This window comes from Eptatretus burgeri, chromosome 12 (genome assembly GCF_056783735.1).
Source record: "Eptatretus burgeri isolate ZD-2024b chromosome 12, Ebu_testis_v1, whole genome shotgun sequence".
Classification (NCBI taxonomy): Eukaryota; Metazoa; Chordata; class Myxini; order Myxiniformes; family Myxinidae; genus Eptatretus; species Eptatretus burgeri.
The window spans coordinates 14494089-14514616 of record NC_140972.1 but is presented as its reverse complement, the minus strand read 5'-3'; the positions used below and the strand labels follow the sequence as shown (position 1 = coordinate 14514616).

The 20528-nt window shown below is 45.5% G+C and overlaps 1 protein-coding gene across 2 annotated transcripts in view; it reads left to right on the top strand.

The window, feature by feature from the left end:
- Window positions 1–3680: 3680 nt before the first annotated feature.
- GNRHR (gonadotropin releasing hormone receptor) overlaps window positions 3681–20528 on the top strand; it is a 36316-nt gene continuing 19468 nt past the window's right edge. The window contains exons 1-2 of one of the 2 annotated variants that reach the window (XM_085849636.1): window positions 3681–3764; window positions 3921–4441. In XM_085849636.1, the coding sequence (XP_085705762.1) occupies window positions 3941–4441 (501 nt within the window). In that variant the 5' untranslated portion in view covers window positions 3681–3764; window positions 3921–3940. Of the gene's footprint in view, window positions 3765–3789; window positions 3820–3920; window positions 4442–20528 lie in introns of those variants that run through there. The other variant, XM_085849635.1, reaches the window with a different exon arrangement.

Genomic DNA, 20528 nt, shown 5'->3' with positions numbered 1-20528 from the left:
GGTCAGGAAGTTGACCGATTGAGTGAGTCCCAATGAGTCGCAAAAAGCTTTTGCTGAAGTGCCATGACAGGTGAGAGAGGTACCCGCACCAAGACAACTGGCATGATGACAATTGAAGTGGCCACATATGAGGAAGAGAGAGTTTGTATGAGAAGATAGAAGTTGGTCCATGTTTTCAGATAGTGAGGTGTTGATGGAGTCATCACTGTTAGGTGGACGGTACAGAACACATATAAACATGAGGTGGGAGTGGAGGGGAAGCCGTATCCAGAGGCATTCTTGGGGGTTTGGGGGAGTGAGGGAAGTGCATGGCGAGTGAGGAATGGAGTCTTTGATGAAGAGAGCAACTCCTCCACCAGGACGAGGCTCAGGTCTGTCATACCGGAGGAGGGAGTAACGAGGGAGAGATACTTGGGAGTCAGACACGTCTTTGGGGAGGAAAGTTTCTGTTCGGTAGATTATGTCTGGTTTGTCAGTGGCAACCTGTATGGAAAGATCTGAAAGGTTTGAGCGAAAGCCCCAGATATTTGAGGTCCACATTGTTGATGAAGATGGAGGGGAGGAGGCTTTGGGTGCAGGGAGTGGGAGGGTAGGACAAGGGATGAGGGGGGGAGCTAAGGAGGGTTGTTGAAAGAGTGTGGCAGAGTGCAGAATAACTATGGGAGGGGACCGGATGAGGAGGAGAAAAGGCTCTGTGGTGCTGGGGGAGAGGGGGGACAAGAGAGGGGGAAGAAGGCAGTTGAGGATTTGAGGAGGTTGAGTGAAGAGATGGAGATGAGAGGGCAGTGAAAGGAGGCAGCCTTGTGGATGAGAGGTGGGGAAACTTTGAGAAGGATGAGTGAGGGGGGTGAATGGTGGGAGAAGGGTGAGGGGGGGAGTTTTTGAGAGAGGTGAGAGGGAGGCTTGGAGGGAGGAGAGTGTGATGGTTGCTTTGAGAGTGAGGGGTGAGAGGGGTGAGTTGGCACTGAAGTTGGAAAAAAAGAATGGTTGATGGAAAGCGAACATTCATAGCTAACTGGGGTTTTAAAATTTTTAGGTCAGAAATGTGATTAAACACGTTTCTTGATGGATGCAATAAAGGCGAATCCAGAGAATCGAGAGAAGAAACACTGTAACAGTTGGATTTTTTAGGCAAGGTATGAAGGAGAGGTCGAATTGAGAGCAGTCTGTTTAAATAGTCGAAGAGTAGTGCATTATGATACAGTAAAGAGAACCACACGTGTGAAAGAGGAAGACGAAGCATCTTAGAGATCGTTTTTATTCGTATTATTATTGTTTGAGAGAGTTTTGATCAGATTAGGTCATGAAAGTGTTTCAGAAAAAATCGTGAGGTTAATGGTGAAATTGGATCGATAAACACAGGGGGTCTAAATAGATCACGTGGTTATGGGAGAAGCACTTGGCTCTGGGAGGTGTGTAGTCAAAAATGAAATTATTTATTTTAAATAAAGATTGTGTTACATTTGGAAAAGGGAAGGTTGAAGTAAAATCGTGGAAGTGTGTGGTGAATTTGGACGGTAAACGCAGTGTGAAGCTGCTGGGTCGATGAAAAGTACCAGGAAGAGTAGAGAGAGACTCGTGGTTACAGGAGGTGGAGAGATCGAAAGGATACAAGGAAGATTATTATTTTTTGATGTATTTTTGAAGAACAGGTAAGATTCGGGAATGGAAGGTTGTAGATCGGATAAAATTTTGAAGGTAATAGCGAAAGAGGGTCAGCTCAGTAGAATAAAGTCTGTGTGTCGGCAGGAGGAATAGAAGAGGAGGAAGAAGAAGACGAAGAAGACTCGAGACTTGTGAGTGTATAAGGAGAAAGGTAGTTTTTTTATTATTTAAGACAAGAAATAGTGTTTAGTTGGGAGGGGTGGAGGACGTTGGGAAAGTGGGGAAGATATAAATTGAAGGTAATGGGGAGAAAATACAAATAAACATGATCGTACATCGAGGGGAGGGATGGGTCGGGCTCAAGCACTCGGACAGGCAAGGTCGACGAAAACTCACAAACTAGCACGATTTTTGAAACAAAACCAAACTAGGAACACACAGTAACATGCAGGCGAGAAAATAAACAGTTAAAATGGGACAGATAACGACCGGAAACTTAACTTTGAGATCGTCAGCAGAGAGCCCTGAAGGAGACCTGCCAACGTCGACCTGAAGACCTGACCTGACCTGAAGGAGACCTTGGGCCTATGTTGACCTTTTGGTCTATGTTGACCTCAAAAATAATTGGTTGATTGAATCAGTGACCAGAAATATAAATTTTCTTCAAATTTCAAGTCAATCTGTCGAAAATTGAGGATTTTAGAAATCTCACTTAAGTTGTTGACCTTCAGCCTATGGTGACCTTTTGACCTCAAAAATAATAGGCTTCTTCCTTGTGACAAACTCTACCATGTGGTGAAATTTCGTGAAGATCGGTTTAAAATTGTGACCTGTGGGCAACAAACAGACAGACAAACAAACAGACAGAATAACAAAATCGACCAACACCAATATACTTGAAAAATCTTCGAATGTGCAAGTACCAAACAGGAAAACGGACCCAAATGCAATGCCCTCTCCTCTAGTGAAGGTAATAACAAAGATATCGGATCAGCACAATATAGTTTTCAATCTGGAGTTGCTATTTTTAACCAAGTATGAGTGAAACTTAGATACACGAAAATGAATAAAGGTTTGATAAGTTGTGGTTCGAGGTAACTTCACAAACAGATGTGATCGAACCATTGAGCCATTAGACTCAGTGGCATAATGGTTCGTGCCTCCACTCTGACTCTTGGAGGTCAGCGATTTGAACCATGGCCGAGTTATACCAAAGACCAAAAAAGGTACATGCTGCTTCCTTATTTATTGATGCGTCAGTATTTGGAGTATAGAGCATGACTAACCCCCACATATTGACATCCCTTGTATGGGGGAGTGGGTGTAGGGGTCCGACATCTTTCTTCCGATCAGAGAGCTGTGGAAATAGATTTTCAATTCAATCTAGGATTTTCATCTCATAAATTGCAGACTCCGCAAACACCAATACGCACCATGGCTCATCCTCCTCCGTTTAAGCATCGTGACCTTCCCTTTGGTTGACCTTCAGAGATTATAAAAGTTTATCCGGTGACTACAGTGCAGTTTATCATTCAACTCCCAATGTTTTGAATGCATGTTATGTCTTTGGCCTCAAATCCCTGAATCAATTCTCAAATGTGTTGTTTTAGGACAAATAATCTAAATACACACTGTGTTTTCTTTTTATCTTCCAAATGTGTTTGCCTCCAAACGTTTGTGAAATACTGCATCTGTATATGTACTCGTATGTCATACCGCATCTGTGTACAACCCAAGGACAGAATCCTTCTCAACTGGATCGGTTACGTCGCGGGACAGAAATTGGCATTCCATGACGAATGGCTCACCCACCACCTCAGTGGATGAGTGGTTCAGACCACTCAACGATTGCCGAGCTCCAAATTTGTTTGGGAGTGACCACATCGACCACCAATTGTGAGGTTGAGTTTATGTGTCATTGTTGGGAAGGGAGTGGGGGATTCTGTGATACACTTCGTTGGTGCACACCTTTCCCTACTTGCTGACTTTTAAAGCAACCAACACAAACCCGATAGTATTTTGACAGTCTGTAAAGTAAAATGACCACCTGAGGGGTAGCTGAATGTGCTTATTAGTCTTACCTCCTTTCTTTAAGAAACATGTCGTTTGAAAGGCGTGTCGTGGAGGTTCCCTTCCACCATTGTCACGCCCTATATAAGGTGCGAGTTGCGTACCCATTCACAGTCTCGGGAGGCAAGTTATGCTGCCCTCAAGGTGGATTCGAGCAAATTGAAGTTCCACATTGTATATGCGTAAAGAGCGATACAAATGTGTATACGTGATTGACCCTTACATGATATTTCATTTGCTTGCAGTTTTCACGTTGGAGGCAGTGATGGGTGACGCGGCCACCAATTTGTGGTCGGGCCATGGAAGTAACGGCTCTGAACGGTCCAGGGGTAATGTCACCCTACCCGAACTCACGGTAGCGGTGCAGGCACGGGTGGTCATCACATTAGTGCTGTTTGTCTTCTCGGCGCTTGCGAACATGGCAGTGTTTCGCAGCATATTACGGCGTCGTCGTGTTAAAGGTCGATCCCATGTGCAGCTCCTCATGGGGAACTTGAGTGGAGCGCATCTCCTCTACACGGCTCTGGTCATGCCCACCGATGCCATATGGAACATCACCTTGCAGTGGCATGCTGGTGACGTGGCCTGCCGACTCTTGATGTTCCTCAAAATGTTTGCCATGCAATCGTGCGCCATCATGACAGTTGTCATCAGCTTAGATCGACAAGCAGTCGTGGCCAACCCGATTGCTTTTGGCCGCACCCGTTCAAAGATCCGTATGCTCTGGACGGCTTGGTGCTTGAGCGCTCTGCTGGCCGTGCCGCATGTGAGTTTTCTTCTGCATTTGGTGATCCACTGTAATACGATATTTCGCGTTTAGGTTCGAGTCGGTTCAATGATGTTGAGTAGATGAAAAAAAAAAAAATTGCACCCATGTCCGAAGGAAGTGGTTCAGTTTGGCATTTTTAATATGAAATAGGCAACGTCGAGAAACTAATGAAAACCATAATAATTACCTTTCACAACCCTCTAGAAATACCCTGTGGAATTACTCTTTCCAAGCCTTCAGAACTCTTTAGAATTTACCCTTTAGAACCCTTCGGAACCATTTAGAAATACCGTTTAGAATTACAAGTGGGCCGATTGGTCTGTTGGACCAAATTTTCATTGGTCTTTAAGGCCTTCTTGCATACCTGCCTGATGTACTGCTTGAGCATTGGTTTGCCTTTCACCAAACCCAGATGTGCTTGGGCAAGGGCAGAGATTATACATTTATTATTATTTTTGCCAAATGATACTACTATTATTATTGTTGTTAATATTATTTGTATTAATATATGGTTTGTTACAATGTTATTTGGGTCTTTGGGGTCTTTTGGGTCCTCTGGGTCTTTGGGGTATTTTGGGTCCATGGGGGCTTTTAGTTCATCAGGGTATTTTGGGTCCTCTGGGGTATTTTGGGTCCTCTGGGTCTTTGGGAATTTTGGGTCCTCTGGGACTTCGGGTACTTTTGTGTCTGTTGGGTCCTCAGGGTATTTTGCGTCTTTTAGGTCCTTGGTGACTTTTGGGTATTTTGGGTCCTCAGGAAATTTTGGTCTTCTGAGTATTTTCAGTCCTCAATGACTTTTGGGTCCTCTGGGTCTTTTGGGTCTTTGGGGTATTTGAGGTCCTCTGGGTCCTCAGGAACTTTTGGTTCTTTTGGGACCTTGGGTGTCTTTTGAGCAATCTGTCTTTTGGGTCCTCAGGGTATTTTGGCTCTTTTGGGTCATGAGGGACTTTTGGGTCCTCAGGAACTTTTGAATCCTCTGGGTCTTTTGGGTCCTTGGGGTCTTTTGGGGCATCTGGGTATTTTAGGTCTTCTGGGTCTTTTAGGTCCTCTATCTTTTGGGTCCTCGGGGTCTTTTGGGTATATTGGGTCCTCAAGGTATTTTGGGTACTCAGGGTATTTTGTCTTTTGGGTCCTTAGGGGACTTTTGGGTCCCCTGTGTCTTTTAGGTCTTCAGAACTTTTGGGTCTTTTGAGTTTTTTGGATCCTCGAGACCTTTGGGTCTTCGGGGTCTTTTGGGTATATTGGGTCCTCAAGGTATTTTGGGTCATCTGGGTCTTTTTGGTAATTGGGGTCTTTTGGGTCCTCTGAAACTTTTGGGTCATCTGGGATCTTTTGGGTTTTCTAGGTCCTCAGGAACTCTTGGTTCTTTTGGGGTCTTGGGGTCTGTTGGGTCTTCAGGGTCTTTTGTGTCTTTTGAGTTCTTGGGGTCTTTTGGTCTTTTGGTTCCTTGGGAACTTTTGGGTCTTTTGAGTCCTCGGGGTGTTTTGGGTCATAACTTAAGACCGGTAAGACTCTTAAGGGTCTTAGAAGGTTGAAGGGGACTCAGTAGAGTAAAGGGTCAAAAGGGTCCATTTTTCAAAGAAACAGTCTGTTGAAAGGTTCTTCTTGTTCGTTTTTGTGATGGATGCATGGGCGTCGACTGCTTTTGAAAAGTGGGGGGGACATTGCATGTCCAGACCACGAAGCACACTTCATGCCGGCGTGGACACAGAAAGTCTCCCCTTGCAAATTCTTGATTTTATACGCTCGTTGACATGCTGCCTTCTAATCACACAAATCCCTTAAATTAATCTGACCATCTATCGACCATCTTTTTATCAAATGTAAGCAGACGGAGCGAAATTAATTAAACATTAATCATACACGTTTCACAGTTTCAAGTGTCATCAGAGAAATACATATATACGAGCAATATCCATGCACATGCACGGGATAGCAGTACAACATAGCTGGTAGCAGACGACAGACCGTACACGGGGAATGACAAAAATACGCATTGTGCAAAATGCAAGTGGTACTATGGAACGCCAAGACTTCCCAAACATTGACGGCATGTCCGCTAAGTGCCACAGCAATTTCATAGGGATCGTGTGACGGCGAGCCGAGTTTTTAGTGTGCAAGCTTGGTATTGTTACGAATTCGCGCCCGCCGGCGTGCGATCGGCCGCGCAAGTCCAATCGCAACCGCGTCGCCCACCGGCGGACAATTCAGTCGTGACCCTCCTGGAACTACCGCCAGGAACCAGTCACGGGTGGGGGGTTAACGTCACCACAGCCCAGTCCGCATTCTACCCGCGCGAAATAGGGTGAATCGCCGAATGTCGATATACTTAAGTACCCGCGTGGGTAACCGACCGAGGGGCTGCACTGCGTTGCAGGTCGGCCTGGGACATGAACCGCTTAAGCGGTCCGTTCCGTACTACAGTGATAACCGAGCGGTGTTATCACCGACCTCAACGGATCCGATTCTCTTTACCGGGCGTTCAAAACCCACTACTCATTCAACGATGCAAGATGGCTTTTCAAAAGGGAAATAGGACAAGACGAACGGGGTACATTGCACACAAGGACATTTATTCACGATACAGCACAACACAAGCAAGGGCAGTCATGCAATATACAAGCAACAAATAGAATGCAAAAGCAATACGACCGACTATAATTATTATTTACAAGCACAGTCACTTATACAGTCGTTACTTAACAGGACACGGCGCCACAGCATGCATACAAAAACAAAAGGAAAGACCTCCCCATAGGCAGGGAGGGAGACGGGGTCCGGGGACCTTTATAACGTCGGCCTTGGCTGACCGAATGGGCCCACGAGACCGTGCAGGTTATCTGCCCCCCCTTAGTGGTCGTCGAGTCATGACGTCCCGCTCCCCTGACAGCTAGCGTAGACGCGCCTGGTTTCCGGGCCTCCCGCGTGGCCGGCGGACTCTCTCCGGTACTCCTCGTCCAGACGCGCAGGTCCACACCACACAGCCGGCAGAGCTGCACCTCCCGTCCGCGTCCCCGATGCACGGGCCCTCCACCGGACCCCGACCACAGGAACAGCTGAACCACCCTAGGAGCGCTGAACCACAGGAAGCACGAGTACCGGACCACCAAAGGCAGGCGAGTGTACCATGAGCCGGAAGAAGCAGCAGGGCATGGACCACCGGGAAACAGGGGAAGAGAGTCATGAACCACAGGGAGATCTCTCAGAGAGCGCCGAGCCTCGCGTACGGTCCACCCTTTATAGCACGGGGCTCCGCCCTTCATAGCGCAGGGCTCCGCCCTTCGCTCCATCCCATTTTCGGCTCCACCTCCCTTCGAGGCGTTTCGAGAAGCCTCCCAAAAAGGGACGTGCCCTCTCGCCCCCTCCCCGCGTGCCGTGTGGGGGATGGGGGAAGTCTGTTTTGGCTCAGGTCCAAGGAATTATTCCCCCAAAAAAAGGCCCCCACCTTTTCTCACCTTTGACCCCAGGCTCGGATCGCACTTCCCCCACACCAAGCGTGGGGAAAATAGGTGGGAAAATCAGGCGGGAGAAGCCGTGCGCCATCAGAGATCCTCCTTGCTTCCCTCCTCGCATTCTCGGACGGTTTCCGACGCGGAAAGGGGGTTGTAGCGTGGTCCGTGGAGGATGGCGTTCGTAAGTGGGCGTAGTGGCGAAGATGGTGGTGGTTGTTGTAATGGTGATTGTAGCGTGGTTGGCGTTGTGGCATAGTTGGTGGTGGCGGTTGTTGGCATGGAGGTTTGTTGCAATGGTGGTTCAAAATAACGATAGATCAAGAAAAACACTATCTCAAAGGGTCACAGCCCGGTGAACACGAATAATCCCATTAAACAACGGTGGGGAAATCTAACTGGACACAGACTTACCGGGATAACTGATCTAAGGAACCGTTATGATGTATTGCAAATTTCCACAGCCGTAACAGTATTATAATATATATATATATATATATATATATATATATATATATATATATATATATATATATATATATATATATATATATATATATAGAATTGTTTATCAAGCCTCCTTCTCACGACCCTTGAACTGATTCACTAAACATAAACTGAAAACTAGACTGACATACAAATTGATATTACACGAGTACGGTCAACTTACCTTAAAACTTGCCAAAAATATGAACCCTCTTGTCTGCCGATCCAGTTAAAAACTTTGTCGCAATGTCTTGGGGGTCAAGTGCAGTCAGATGATCTCGGTGAACATGACAGATCATGAGATGGTTGAGGCATTGTTGGGTCATTGTTGAACGTAACCAAGTCTTCATACGTCTGAGTGTGCTGAATGACCGTTCAGCTTCGCATGAACTTGCTGGGGAAACCAATAGAAGCCAAAGCAAACGTTCCACCTGTGGGAACATTCGACGGACTTCCGGCACCATGTCTACGAATATCTTACGGTAATCCTCAACAGATGAACTACTGAACTGGTTACGAAAGAAGCCAAGTTCTTGCTCTCGGGAATCCGACAGTTCGGGATATTTGCGGACTATTTGTGGTTTGAATGACCCAGACAGGAGCATTTCACCCAAGTCCCTATACGCCATGAGGTCGGTTGATGTAAAGAACTCGTTCAAGTTCTCGGATGTGCTGTTGATGACTGAAAAATTCAACTCTGTATACCTCCTCTGCAGAATTGGCAGTGTATTCCTGCGTGCCTCCATCAAGTCTCTTCGGAAGCTTGCGCGTACGAGGGAGGGTCACTGGATCTAGTTGGCACTGCTGGAGCTTCTGTTGTGCTGCTTCGAAAACCTCCTTAAACGTCTGGTCGGTACGGAGAGATTGGAGATTCTGTGCAGTTACCTTTGCAGCAGTAAGCATACCAGAGACGGTAACTTGTGAACCCTGAAGTGCCTTATTGAGGTATTCAAGGGACTGGAGAACGGGCAATGATGCAAACAGACCGAGAACACACTTTCCTGATGAAAGACAGCTTCGAATACCGTTGGCTTGCGATGCCGTGTTCGTACCAAAGTCATCACTTGCTTGTTGAAGGGCATCCAGTACCGCTTCATAGTTATCCAATATCGATTTCATGGCAGGAGAACGAGTTAACCAACGCGTCGGGCAAATTGGCCTCAGGCGTGTAGGGCAAGGAGTGTCAGCATCGTCAGCGTGGATATTCAAGTACAGATGCTTGAATTTTCCAGAGTTGTAGATGTTGCTGAGTACCTGGACATAATCAAGGACGTCTCTTATGAACGGTGCAGTTTGTAGGGCTTTGGATGTAATGAGTTGGGTGACATGAGCTCCACAGTGAACATAATTGGCCAGCGGTTGGAGTTTTTTTTAGCTGTGCTTGACAGCCCTTGTACTTTCTGGACATGTTGCTTGCCCCATCATAAGTCTGCGCTCTAAGGTGTTCAATAGGGAGTTGACACCAAATTAGGACATCCTGAAGCATCTTACAAAGTGAGACTCCTCTTGTTGACGATACTTGGTAGAGGCCGATGAGATCTTCTTGAACATCAAAGGAATCCATCACATAGTGCACACACACACCGACTCCTGCTCATTACCCTGAATATCTTGCGTTCCATCAGTTACGAGTCCGAACAGAGTGGACATTTCATTCACGTTACTGCAGATATTTCTGAGGATAGCATGACTCATCAACTGAAGAATTTCGTTCTGAATTTCTACACTTGTGAACGTCGTCTTCCTTGACAGCCACGTCTTGAGGTTTACATCATCCTCGGCCCACAACTGTAAGAGCATTTTGAAATTCCCTTCAGAGGCATCCTTCCCACGAATTGCAAAACCTTGTCGGGCTAAATATTGCAGTGAGGTGATAATCTTCAGAAGTGCTGACCGTGCAGATCTTTGCTCTTCTAGCAGTTTGCTGCTCAGCTGCACATGGACACCAGGTTGACTTCTGTGACATTTCAGATTTTCAGAGGCAAGCCTATGTCTGTTGATCGTTCGTGTTGTCTGAATTTTTCTGTAGCCTTTTTCCAGTTCCGAAAGCCCTTTGAGACAAATGAGTCTTCTGCACAGCGGGCAAGTTCGGTAAGTTTTTCACGAGAAGCGTCCGTACAGGTGTGACAGAGTACACTGCCGATGCTCTGATCAAAATGAAGCCACGGAAAATCTTTGAACCATTGTTGTTAAAACTTCAACTTTCAGTTTGGCAGTATTTGGACTGGGATAAAACTGACATCATGAGGTTGAAAAGGCTGATCTGGGAAATTAGGCCGAGTACTCGCACATGCACCCTTTTCTGTTATCTTCTCTTTTGAATCGTCCAGCTCTTTCTGGGAACTTGATTGCTCCAGGAGAGTGGTCAGGGATGTGCTACTTGATGCTGTCGCGAAAAACTTTCTGATATCCATATCTTCTATGAAACGAGAAGGGAATTACATTTCATTTGAATAAATTTTGACATGTGAATTATAAGGGTTATTTTTGCGTAACAGGGCATTTTTAAGGTCAACATACTTTTGGCTAGGTCACTATACCTCCAGGCACAATGTTGACATGTGATAAGCTTTGCGTAGCACATGTATTACTAAAAGAGTGCTGATACGAGTTCAGTTCTTAATTTAGCATCTGAGCTCCCAATTTAGCATTCCATTACTCGCTTAGTTCCCGGCTCCGCGCTTATTAGTTTTATTACTTTTGGTTAGGGTCAGATACCCTGGTATTTTATTACTTGGGATTATTAATATTCATCATTTTATTTCATCTGCATTTATTTAACCAATGAGCTAAAGTTGAGCGAGATGATTATGATATTATTAGTTCATAGTTAGCGTCGTCATTAAAGATTGTGTTCTTGATTTTCATGCCATCAAAAGGGTTCACCAAAGGAATGAGCTAAAATCAGTTGTAATGTGAACATTTATGTAATTATGAGCTGAAGTACCCGGTAATACCCGGGGAATTTGCCCTATTTTCCTCACGCAAGTTCGACTGAGGCATGAGTTGTATGGAGAAAATTGGGAAGGCTTCTTTTATTCCTCAGATTTATGGAAAGGAGGCTTTATGCTGCCGTAATCCTCAGAGAGGTCATAGTTAAAGGCGGCCTTGAGCCACTCAATGTTTCTAGCAGCAGTGGCAACTGTGCTTGATGTCCTACAACCCAGACCTAAAAAGCTGGAACGTGAGTTTTGTGCTTCTCTCGCCCGTTGGTGTAACGCTCTATTTGCAGTTAGGCGACGCTCTCTCTTTCTGCAGCCAACTCTGCTTGCCTGGCTCTTTCATGAGCAGATCGATCAGCAGTTAGCTGTTGCTGTGCACGTGCAGTTCGAGAATTCAAATAACAGGAGGAGAATGTGTATGTTTAAAAAGTAAACGAATACGAACATTTTGTATTTCAAAAAACCCTAGCGTTTTTAACCATGAAGCCTTTTGTTATGATTAATATGCTGGCGCACTATTCGAAAGCCATTTTTTTTTCTAATGGAAATTTTATTTATTTTATTTATATATATATATATTTTTTTAATATATATATATTTTTTCATTTTTATGGAGAGATACTTAGCGCATCCTGGAGCTGAATGTTAGTTCTATATATGTGTAAAGTTTCATCAAGATCGGTTCACTGGTCTAGGAGCTTATTCGTTACAAAAAAAAAAAAAACAGACGGACAGACAGAAGGACTGCCATTTATATAGTAGATTTACCTCTCACAAACCACGAGACCAGGAGACGAGGGATTAAGATCTGTTGCCGTCCGGACGTGCACTCTCTTCTTTCCAATTATTGTACATAGTTTGTTGATTTGTAAATACGTTCATCATTTCCACTAGTACGTGCCTGTATGTGCATGGCCGTACGTGCAAAAAAAAAAAAACACAACTTTGAAACCGCGTGCCTTTTTTAAGTATAGTGCGTGCTCGTACGTTTTGTTTAAGTATAGTGCGTGCCCGTATGTTTTGTTTAAATATAGTGCGTGCCTGTACGTTTTGTTTAAGTATAGTGTGTGCCCGTACGTTTTGTATTAGTATAGTGCGTGCCCGTACGTTTTGTTTAAATATAGTGCATGCCCGTACATTTTGTTTAAGTATAGTGTGTGCCCGTACGTTTTGTTTAAGTATAGTGCATGCCCGTACGTTTTGTTTAAGTACAGTGCGTGCCCGTACATTTTGTTTAAGTACAGTGCGTGCCCATACATTTTGTTTAAGTACAGTGTGTGCCCGTACATTTTGTTTAAGTACAGTGCGTGCCCATACATTTTGTTTAAGTACAGTGCATGCCCGTACGTTTTAAGTATGGTGTGTGCCCGTACGTTTTGTTTAAGTATGATGCGTGCCCGTACGTTTTGTTTAAGTATAGTGCGTGCCCGCACGTTTTGTTTAAGTATAGTGTGTGCCCGTACGTTTTGTTTAAGTATAGTGCGATATAAGTTATAAAGGTGAAATAAACCATTTTGGTCGCTAAAGGGGCCCAGAACCGTTGCGGGGTCGACATGGTTAAGAAGAAGCTGACAATCCTCTTTATTTTATTTTCAACGCGCATTTAAAATCTCTAATTTAATCATTCTAAATCACACAGTTTAATGAGACACCTTATTCTGTCGGTCTATCCTTCGTCTTTGTCCTCGTGGAAACGGGAAATTATTCGGATGATGGCGGAAGAGAAATTCCTTCCGGAACGTTCTTTTTCCTCGTAAAAATTGCAAGCCGTGGCTAAACTCCGAAGCCTGAGCCTTTTTAAATCGGATTTTCGAGGTAATCTCGTTACCATCCTATAGATACTGTATAATCCGAGAACAGAATGCAAAAATAATTTTCCGTTCGTTTGTCCGAACTGCTTAGATGAATTTTGCATATTTTTCAATAGCTACCTTTTAAAATCTATAATTTAATCCTCATAAGTCCGACGACCGAATGATACCTCTCATTTTGTAGGTCTATACCTCCGCTAAGTCCAAGTACCGATGAAAATATTATTTACATTAACCGCCGCAAAAGCGAGTGAATCAGCGCATTTCATGTTATGTTTCCCAAGTATTCAAAGCTAATTTAGTCGCCAAAATACCCACTTTCTTTCGATTTTCACCCGGTTTTCAACGTTGGGATTTAGGCCACTGTTCTCGACTGCGAAATATGAAAACAGAATTACAAAATATCTTTCCGTTCGTTCGTGCGAGCCGGAAGAGTGAAACCGTGTCATCCTGCACAAGCTCCACAATCTCAATCAGCATACCAGGCCGCAAAATCTTTTATTGGCTTATAACTCGACGGTGCAAAGTCACAAAAATTAAACACACACATCATCGTGCAGGTAATAACATCAGGCATCCGACGATACAAGTTAGAAAGGTAAAATAAACTATTTTGGTCGCTCAAGGGGCCCCGAGCCGTTGCGGCCTAACACTATCCGAGGCGTGGCGCTCCGGGCCATGAAGCCGCGATTTTTTTTAAACACTCATAAAAGGACGATACACAGTCCGAAAACGTCCCAACATACCTCAAAATGTCCAGGTCATGTTTCCTGTTTGTGGGTGAACAATCCAATGCTTGGCAAATTCTGCTTCGCAATGATAGGAAGAGCCGCCATCGAAGGATCAAAAAGCGACGTCGCTATGGGACGCTTGGCCGGTGGGAGACCATGGCTTGGGAAGCACTGATTCTCAATGTTGAATTGTTAACCTATCATCTTTAATATAACTATAATAGACCAATAAAACTTTAATAGAGATTTAAAAATTTATTCTTGTATTTGAGGAGCATCTCGGCCTGGTTGTACGAGAGCAGCTCGTTTTGTGTTACATAACTTACGTTGAATGAAAAAAGTGTGGGGGGGGGATCGAGATGTTGTCCCCCCCTCCCCCTTGATAAAAAGTGGAGGGGACGTTCCCCCCGTCCCCCACCAATCGACGCCCATAGATGGATCGACGGACAGATGGAAATGGTCAAATATTGAAGCGTTTTCACTGCTTAAAAATGCCAAACTGAACCCCTTTCTTCGGACACGGGTGCGATTTTTTCTATTCAATAGGCAAAGCCGAGAAACAAACGAAACACGGTGGGTTCGAGAATTTCTTCTTCTTCTCCATGAAGGTTCTGGTATCGGCTTGAGCATGCGTTAAAGCAAACTAATTTTTATCTCCCGAACATTCATTGTATTGGGACTAGTAGGTGATGTACTGCAAAACAATTCTCCCTCTTGTTTACTCTTCCTTTTACCTGTTCCGAGACCTAATCGGGTAGTATCTTCGGAGGGTATCCGTGCATCCCCCCCCCCCCAAGGACTCGACCAAACCAACTTTTGTAGCTTCCTTTTATAGTCCGACTTACAGTGAAGCCCGGCGTTGCTCGGGATTTCTTCCAAATTTCCTGAATAGCTGCTGAAAGCCACAATAAGCGTAGCTACATCACTAAACAGTTAAACGCTTACGACCTCATAATAGACGGCCCTAAACCGTGTAAAGACTCTTCGATCCGGACCTGTATGGTACCGTAGAAAACGTATGGTGAAATGATGTATTGACAGGCGGATAAAAGGGGGAAGTAACACGCAAAAGAAGAGTTAGGTATTCAGAACGTTTAAGGACTACTTCACCTCGGCTGCTGCCTCTAGTTATCGTGGCTTCAAAGAGACGTGGTGTTAATGCCTTGATGACGAAGCGTGTCCCATTACACTGATTTGGAGGAACCAAATTGCAGAGCAGAATAATAGGAGCACCAACTTTGAACTTCAAGGTGTGGGGGGGGGGCAATCCGGGAGGCTCGAGCGAATTTAACAGCTCAATAGGATAGTTTGCTGCGTCTTCTGGATCAATAGTCCTGTCAATAGACTTGTAAACATAGGCCTCTCCAGGAATGAGCTCGAGTAGCTGATCGTTTACGTTGTTCACAACGCTATTTTTGGGGGCCAGAATGGCCCTCTGACTTAGCCACTCCATGTCCGAATATTTAAGGGGAAGTTGCGGGAAAACTGAATCCATAAGATCGGAAGCAGTAGCAACAACGCTGCAAAGGGAGTCTAATGAAACGAAGCCGCGGTCGTCGTTTGGCATCGTGCCGTCGCCAAGCCTAAGGAGAGCCTGTGCGAATGACGCAGACGTGCCGTCTCCATGCAGGTGAGCTCGCATGTTAGTGCTGAGACGTAGAGTCCGAACCTTGGGCCAAAGCGCGGATGCGGATATTGTAGGGCGTCATATGACCGGTGCGTTTCATTGATTCATTGAAGACGGCTATCGCGACTGTGCAAAACAATGTCCCGCTTTTTACGCTGGTCCCCGTGGAGGAGTATGGTGACCTCATTATATGAAGGGGCGTTGTATCGGTGGGCATGCTCCCCCGTAGGCCTCTTATCCGTGTCAATGACAACGGAAAAAGTAGGGGATGGGGCTGACTCTAAGGCGCACTTAAAATCCGAACGTAATTATTTTTCTCGTGCAGCATGCGTTGCAAGCTAAGGTGTCCATGCTGTCCAAGGTGTCATGTTCTTCGTCGTCCTCAGGTGGAGGGAAAATATCAATTCGTGCATCGGCCTGTTTGTTGTAGTCAGCAATGAAGTAAATCTGCAACAACGAAGGTTTACAGTTTTGCGAAGGGAGCAACGACCCGATTAGATGGTAAACCTGACCCTGAACGTAGGCATCCAATCCCCTTCCCTAACAACATGCGCCCCAAAAGAGGTCATTTGGAAGGCACTGTTATATTTCCTGATGAACTTAAGGAAACTATCTGAAGTCAATGAAGACTCTGCAAGCAGGTCCCTTAAAGGCTGTGGCGGTTCCTCAAGTGGAGGTAGACTGACCTTACCGTTGGAGCAGCACATCCCTGGCGACTCCCCACCCCACTTAAGGGCACGACAAAATTGGCAGGTGAAGCGCATCTCACCAATTTGTATGTCACCACGCATGGAATAGTTAACTTCGGCCTCATACTGAAAAGCTTTTCGAAACCAAAACTTTGTTTGGGCACATGACGCCACGGATGTTGTCCCGCCGTTGACTATTACCGTCTAACCTTGCGCGTCGCTCTTGTGGAGTCTCAGTAGACCTAGAAAGAACTGTTCCAGAAGCGTTCCTGGAACGCCGAACCGATCGCTGCTCAATACCCACTAGAGCCCTGGAAGCAGCTGTTGCAGCAGCGTTCCTGGAAAGCCGAACCACCTGCTGTTCATCACCCTCCGAAGCCCTGATTTCCGCTGCGCACAGGGCATTCTGTGAAAGTCGGGCGGTAGTTTCCTCGAGTGACTCGTTTGCCCTAGAAACCCTTCGAGTCGTGGCTAACGCTGTCCAACGCCCAAGACAAACCCTCTTTTTAGGCGGCATTATCGAAAAAGGTAAACCGAGATTGAAAAGAACTACGGCTTTTGGAACAAAAAAAATTGTAGGGTAGAATACGACTTAGACGGGTAAATTTGTAAGTTGGGGTTTATATCGAAAAAGCAATATGCAAAAAAGGGGGAGTGGTTAAACGCAAAAGTAATAACTCACGGATAGGAAGTGGAATGTTAGTGTAACCGAACGGCATTTGAAAATCAGCTGAGCTCAGGATTGTTCCTCCGAACGTTTAAGAAACGACATCAGAACGGGAAACAGCAGAAGCACAATCAGGATAATCGGTAGATAATCGGTAGGAAAAAGGATAATTGGTAGATAATCGGTAGGAAAAAAGGATAATCGGTAGTCCACAGCACTAAATTTGCGACCGGACAATAGTGGAACAGGAGAAAATGTGACACGTTTTTCCTCGGCATAGCCCGACCAATGACAAATGAGTTGCATCCCAAACCACACGTGAGTGGTCGGTGCAAAAGTAAAGCAAAGGGCAATGACCTTGAGCGACCAATAGGACACACGCAATGAGGTCATGCACAAAAAGCTTGCACGCGTGCACGGCGTGAACTGCATGCACTGGATCGATTTCGTCATCTTAGCGTTAATTAACACCTTAAATTTCTCGCATGCACCACAAGCACAACACACAAATGCAGTGTGTGCAGCAGAAAAGGTAGGGAGGGCGAGCAATTAAAAAGAAATTGCGTTTAAGCTTATTTGGGGAGTCGAGTGGGAAGTGCAAGAATGAAATTAATTATCGATTTGTTCTGCAATTAGGGATTTTTCGGCAGTGGCATCGCAGAGGTAAACGGCGCCCGGAGGGCAAAGTGGAAATTTGCTTCCCCTGGAGGTCTTAAACTCGAGTGGATTTGAATGGAAAATCCCATAAGGGATATCGATTTATTGATTTTTTCAAATATCGGAAGTGTTATGGAAAAAATTTATAGCCCACGACCTAAGTTGGACCAAAAGCCATAATCGTACAGAATTTGAATGGAATCCGTTGGAGTTTGTGGAAATGCATAACGACCATAAACACACACACATCCTCAGTTTTATAAATACAGAGATTGCACATTTGAGATGTTAACAAAAACAAATTCCCGGAACTCTGGCGATATTAAAGATGGTGTCCAAAATGGCCGCCAAAATGGGTAAAATCAAAGAATACGGTATATAACATCTCAAAAATGTGTCAAATTGGAAACATAATCATTGGGATTTGGTTCCTGATCATTAGTTACTAGTTTCTGATAATTGGCTGTATACTGTTTTCTGCATTTTGGGTGGTGTTGGGCCTCTGCTGCAAACAAATCAAATCCTCGGATTCACCTGAAGAGCCACTCATGATTGTTCTCTTCTGCTATTTGCAGCACTTTCTGCCATCCATCCCATTCAAATGATGAGGTGCCTTCCTTTGTGTCGATGCCCGCCTTTTTCACATGGATTCGAACTTCAGTATTGCAGAAAATGCAATCAGGTTCAAAAATGATCTTTTCTGATGCTTTCTTGCTCTTTACCCTTCCTTCTTGGCTGGTAGATGGTCCAGGAGCTTCAGGATCGTTAGATGGTTTATGAGCTGTTAAGGTTCAGGGTAAATCTTTGGTAACATCCTCGGTGATAGCTCTCGTTCTCCTGGATCTCATCAGGAATGCCCTGACAGATGTCTGTCATTCGATATGAAGAACCTGGTGGTTCAGCAAAGCGACGATCCCGTATATTTTTGAGAAGTGCCAATCTATTATTTGGATTCGTCAAGTCTGAAAAATATGTGAACGATCCATGATTTATTCCAGACATATGAATGACACAATGTTCCTGAAATGAAAACGAGAGAAGAACCTTCAGAGTGTAGGCTTTATTCCATTTGATTGAAGCCGCTTCTACGGGCACATCAGGGGATACAGGTGCAGCAAGGAGTACATAAGCAGTAAGGTATACACGTGCAACTAATCACCACAAAATAAATCAGTATAAGCCCGGAGTCCGATATACTCTCAATTCTCACCATTCAACGAGCACCAAGTGAATCGCCGCTGTAAACGACAATGCCCCTGGGACAATCCCCCCGACCGAGCAGAACCTTAGCTTTATCTATTCCGTGCTCGAGCCGTGCAACATGTGATCACGCTCGTCACGACCTTCAATTCACCACATTTTCCCCGTCTTTAAAATGTAACTAGAGGCCCAACTAACGCACCATGATTACTTCAGCACTATAGGAGTATACATTTCAAGCAACGCGAACTATCTAAACTACAGAAGCATACATGCCAAGCAGTGAGGATTATTTTGAGTTGTAGGAGCATGGTCATGAGCATCGATATATTATGTAACGAGCATATAGGAGCATGAGCATCGAGGATGCCGATAATCCCCTTTACAGATTGAGTCGGCGAGGGGGTATTATCCGTCGACCTCTCCGGGAGTAAATGGCGGTTTCACTTGAGGGAGGCTTCCGATCCTCTTGGTGAGCCTCGACTCGTGCCGGGGATGACTCCCCGATCGCTCTCGGGTGGAACGCGGCAACTCCGTCGCCACCATTCTCGGGTGGAGTTCCTGGGGGGGAACACCTGGGGAGGGGATGTCAGAGGGAGGAGTGCCAGATGGTGGTGTACCTGCGGGAGGAGTACCTGAGGGAGCCAAATGGCGAACCGACACAGTGGTCTCCCTGCCATCCGGGAGCCTGACATGAGCATACTCTGGATTAGTATCGATGAGTTCGACCTCTTCCACCATGGGTTCATACTTGCTTTGTCGTACCGGGCGTTTCATGAACACTGTTCCGGGATGGGTTAGCCATTTGGGCACCGATTGGCCGTCAACATAACGCCGCTGGTGAGTAAACATTCGTTCGTGAGGAGTTGCATTGGTAGACGTGCAGAGCAAAGAGCGTATGGAATTCAGAGCGTCGAGAAGGGTAACCTCCCACCGCTCGGGGCCCAGTCCTCTCGATTTCAGTGCCAGAGTTACGGCTTTCCAAATAACTCCATTATATCGTTCCACCTGTTCATTACCCTGTGGGTTGTAACCCGTCATTCGACTAGTTGCTATGCCGTGCTCTAATAGGAATTGTTTTAGCCCGGCCGACATGAAACACGGCCCTCTGTCTGAATGTATGTACGAAGGTTTCCCAAACATAGCGAAGACGTCAGACAGACATCTCACGACAGTGCCCGAGGTCATATCCGAGCACGGAAATGCGAAAGGGAACCTTGAATATTCATCAACAACAGTGAGTATGTATCTGTTGTCTGTCTCGGTCGGCAGGGGCCCTTTGAAGTCGATGTTTAGTCTCTCGAAGGGAGAAGTGGCCTTGATCAATCTGCCAGAAGCCGCGCCATAGAATCTGGGTTTTAGTTCAGCACAAACAGGGCATGAAGCATTCATTTGTTTAATATCTTCAATAGAATAGGGAAGGTTTTGTCTGCGCACGAAATGTGCCATTCTGGTTACCCCCGGGTGGCACAGAGACACATGGAGGTCTTGCAAAGCCCGACTGATTGTCGCCGAACTGTAGACCCGAGAGAAGGTGTCTGCAGGAGGGTTTTCCCTCCCGGGCCGGTAAACTATGTCGTAACTATAGCAGGCTAGGTCTATCCGCCATCTCATAATTTTTTCATTCTTAATTTTCCCGTTATTTTTCCCATCAAACATGAATGCCATGGATCGTTGGTCCGTGACGAGCGTGAAATGGTTTCCCAGTAAATAGTGTCTCCATTTACGTAGGGATTCGACAATGGCGTACGCTTCCTTCTCTATTGCCGAGTGTCTCTGTTCGCTTCCAGAGAGAGTTCTCGAGAAGAACGCGACGGGTCACCCA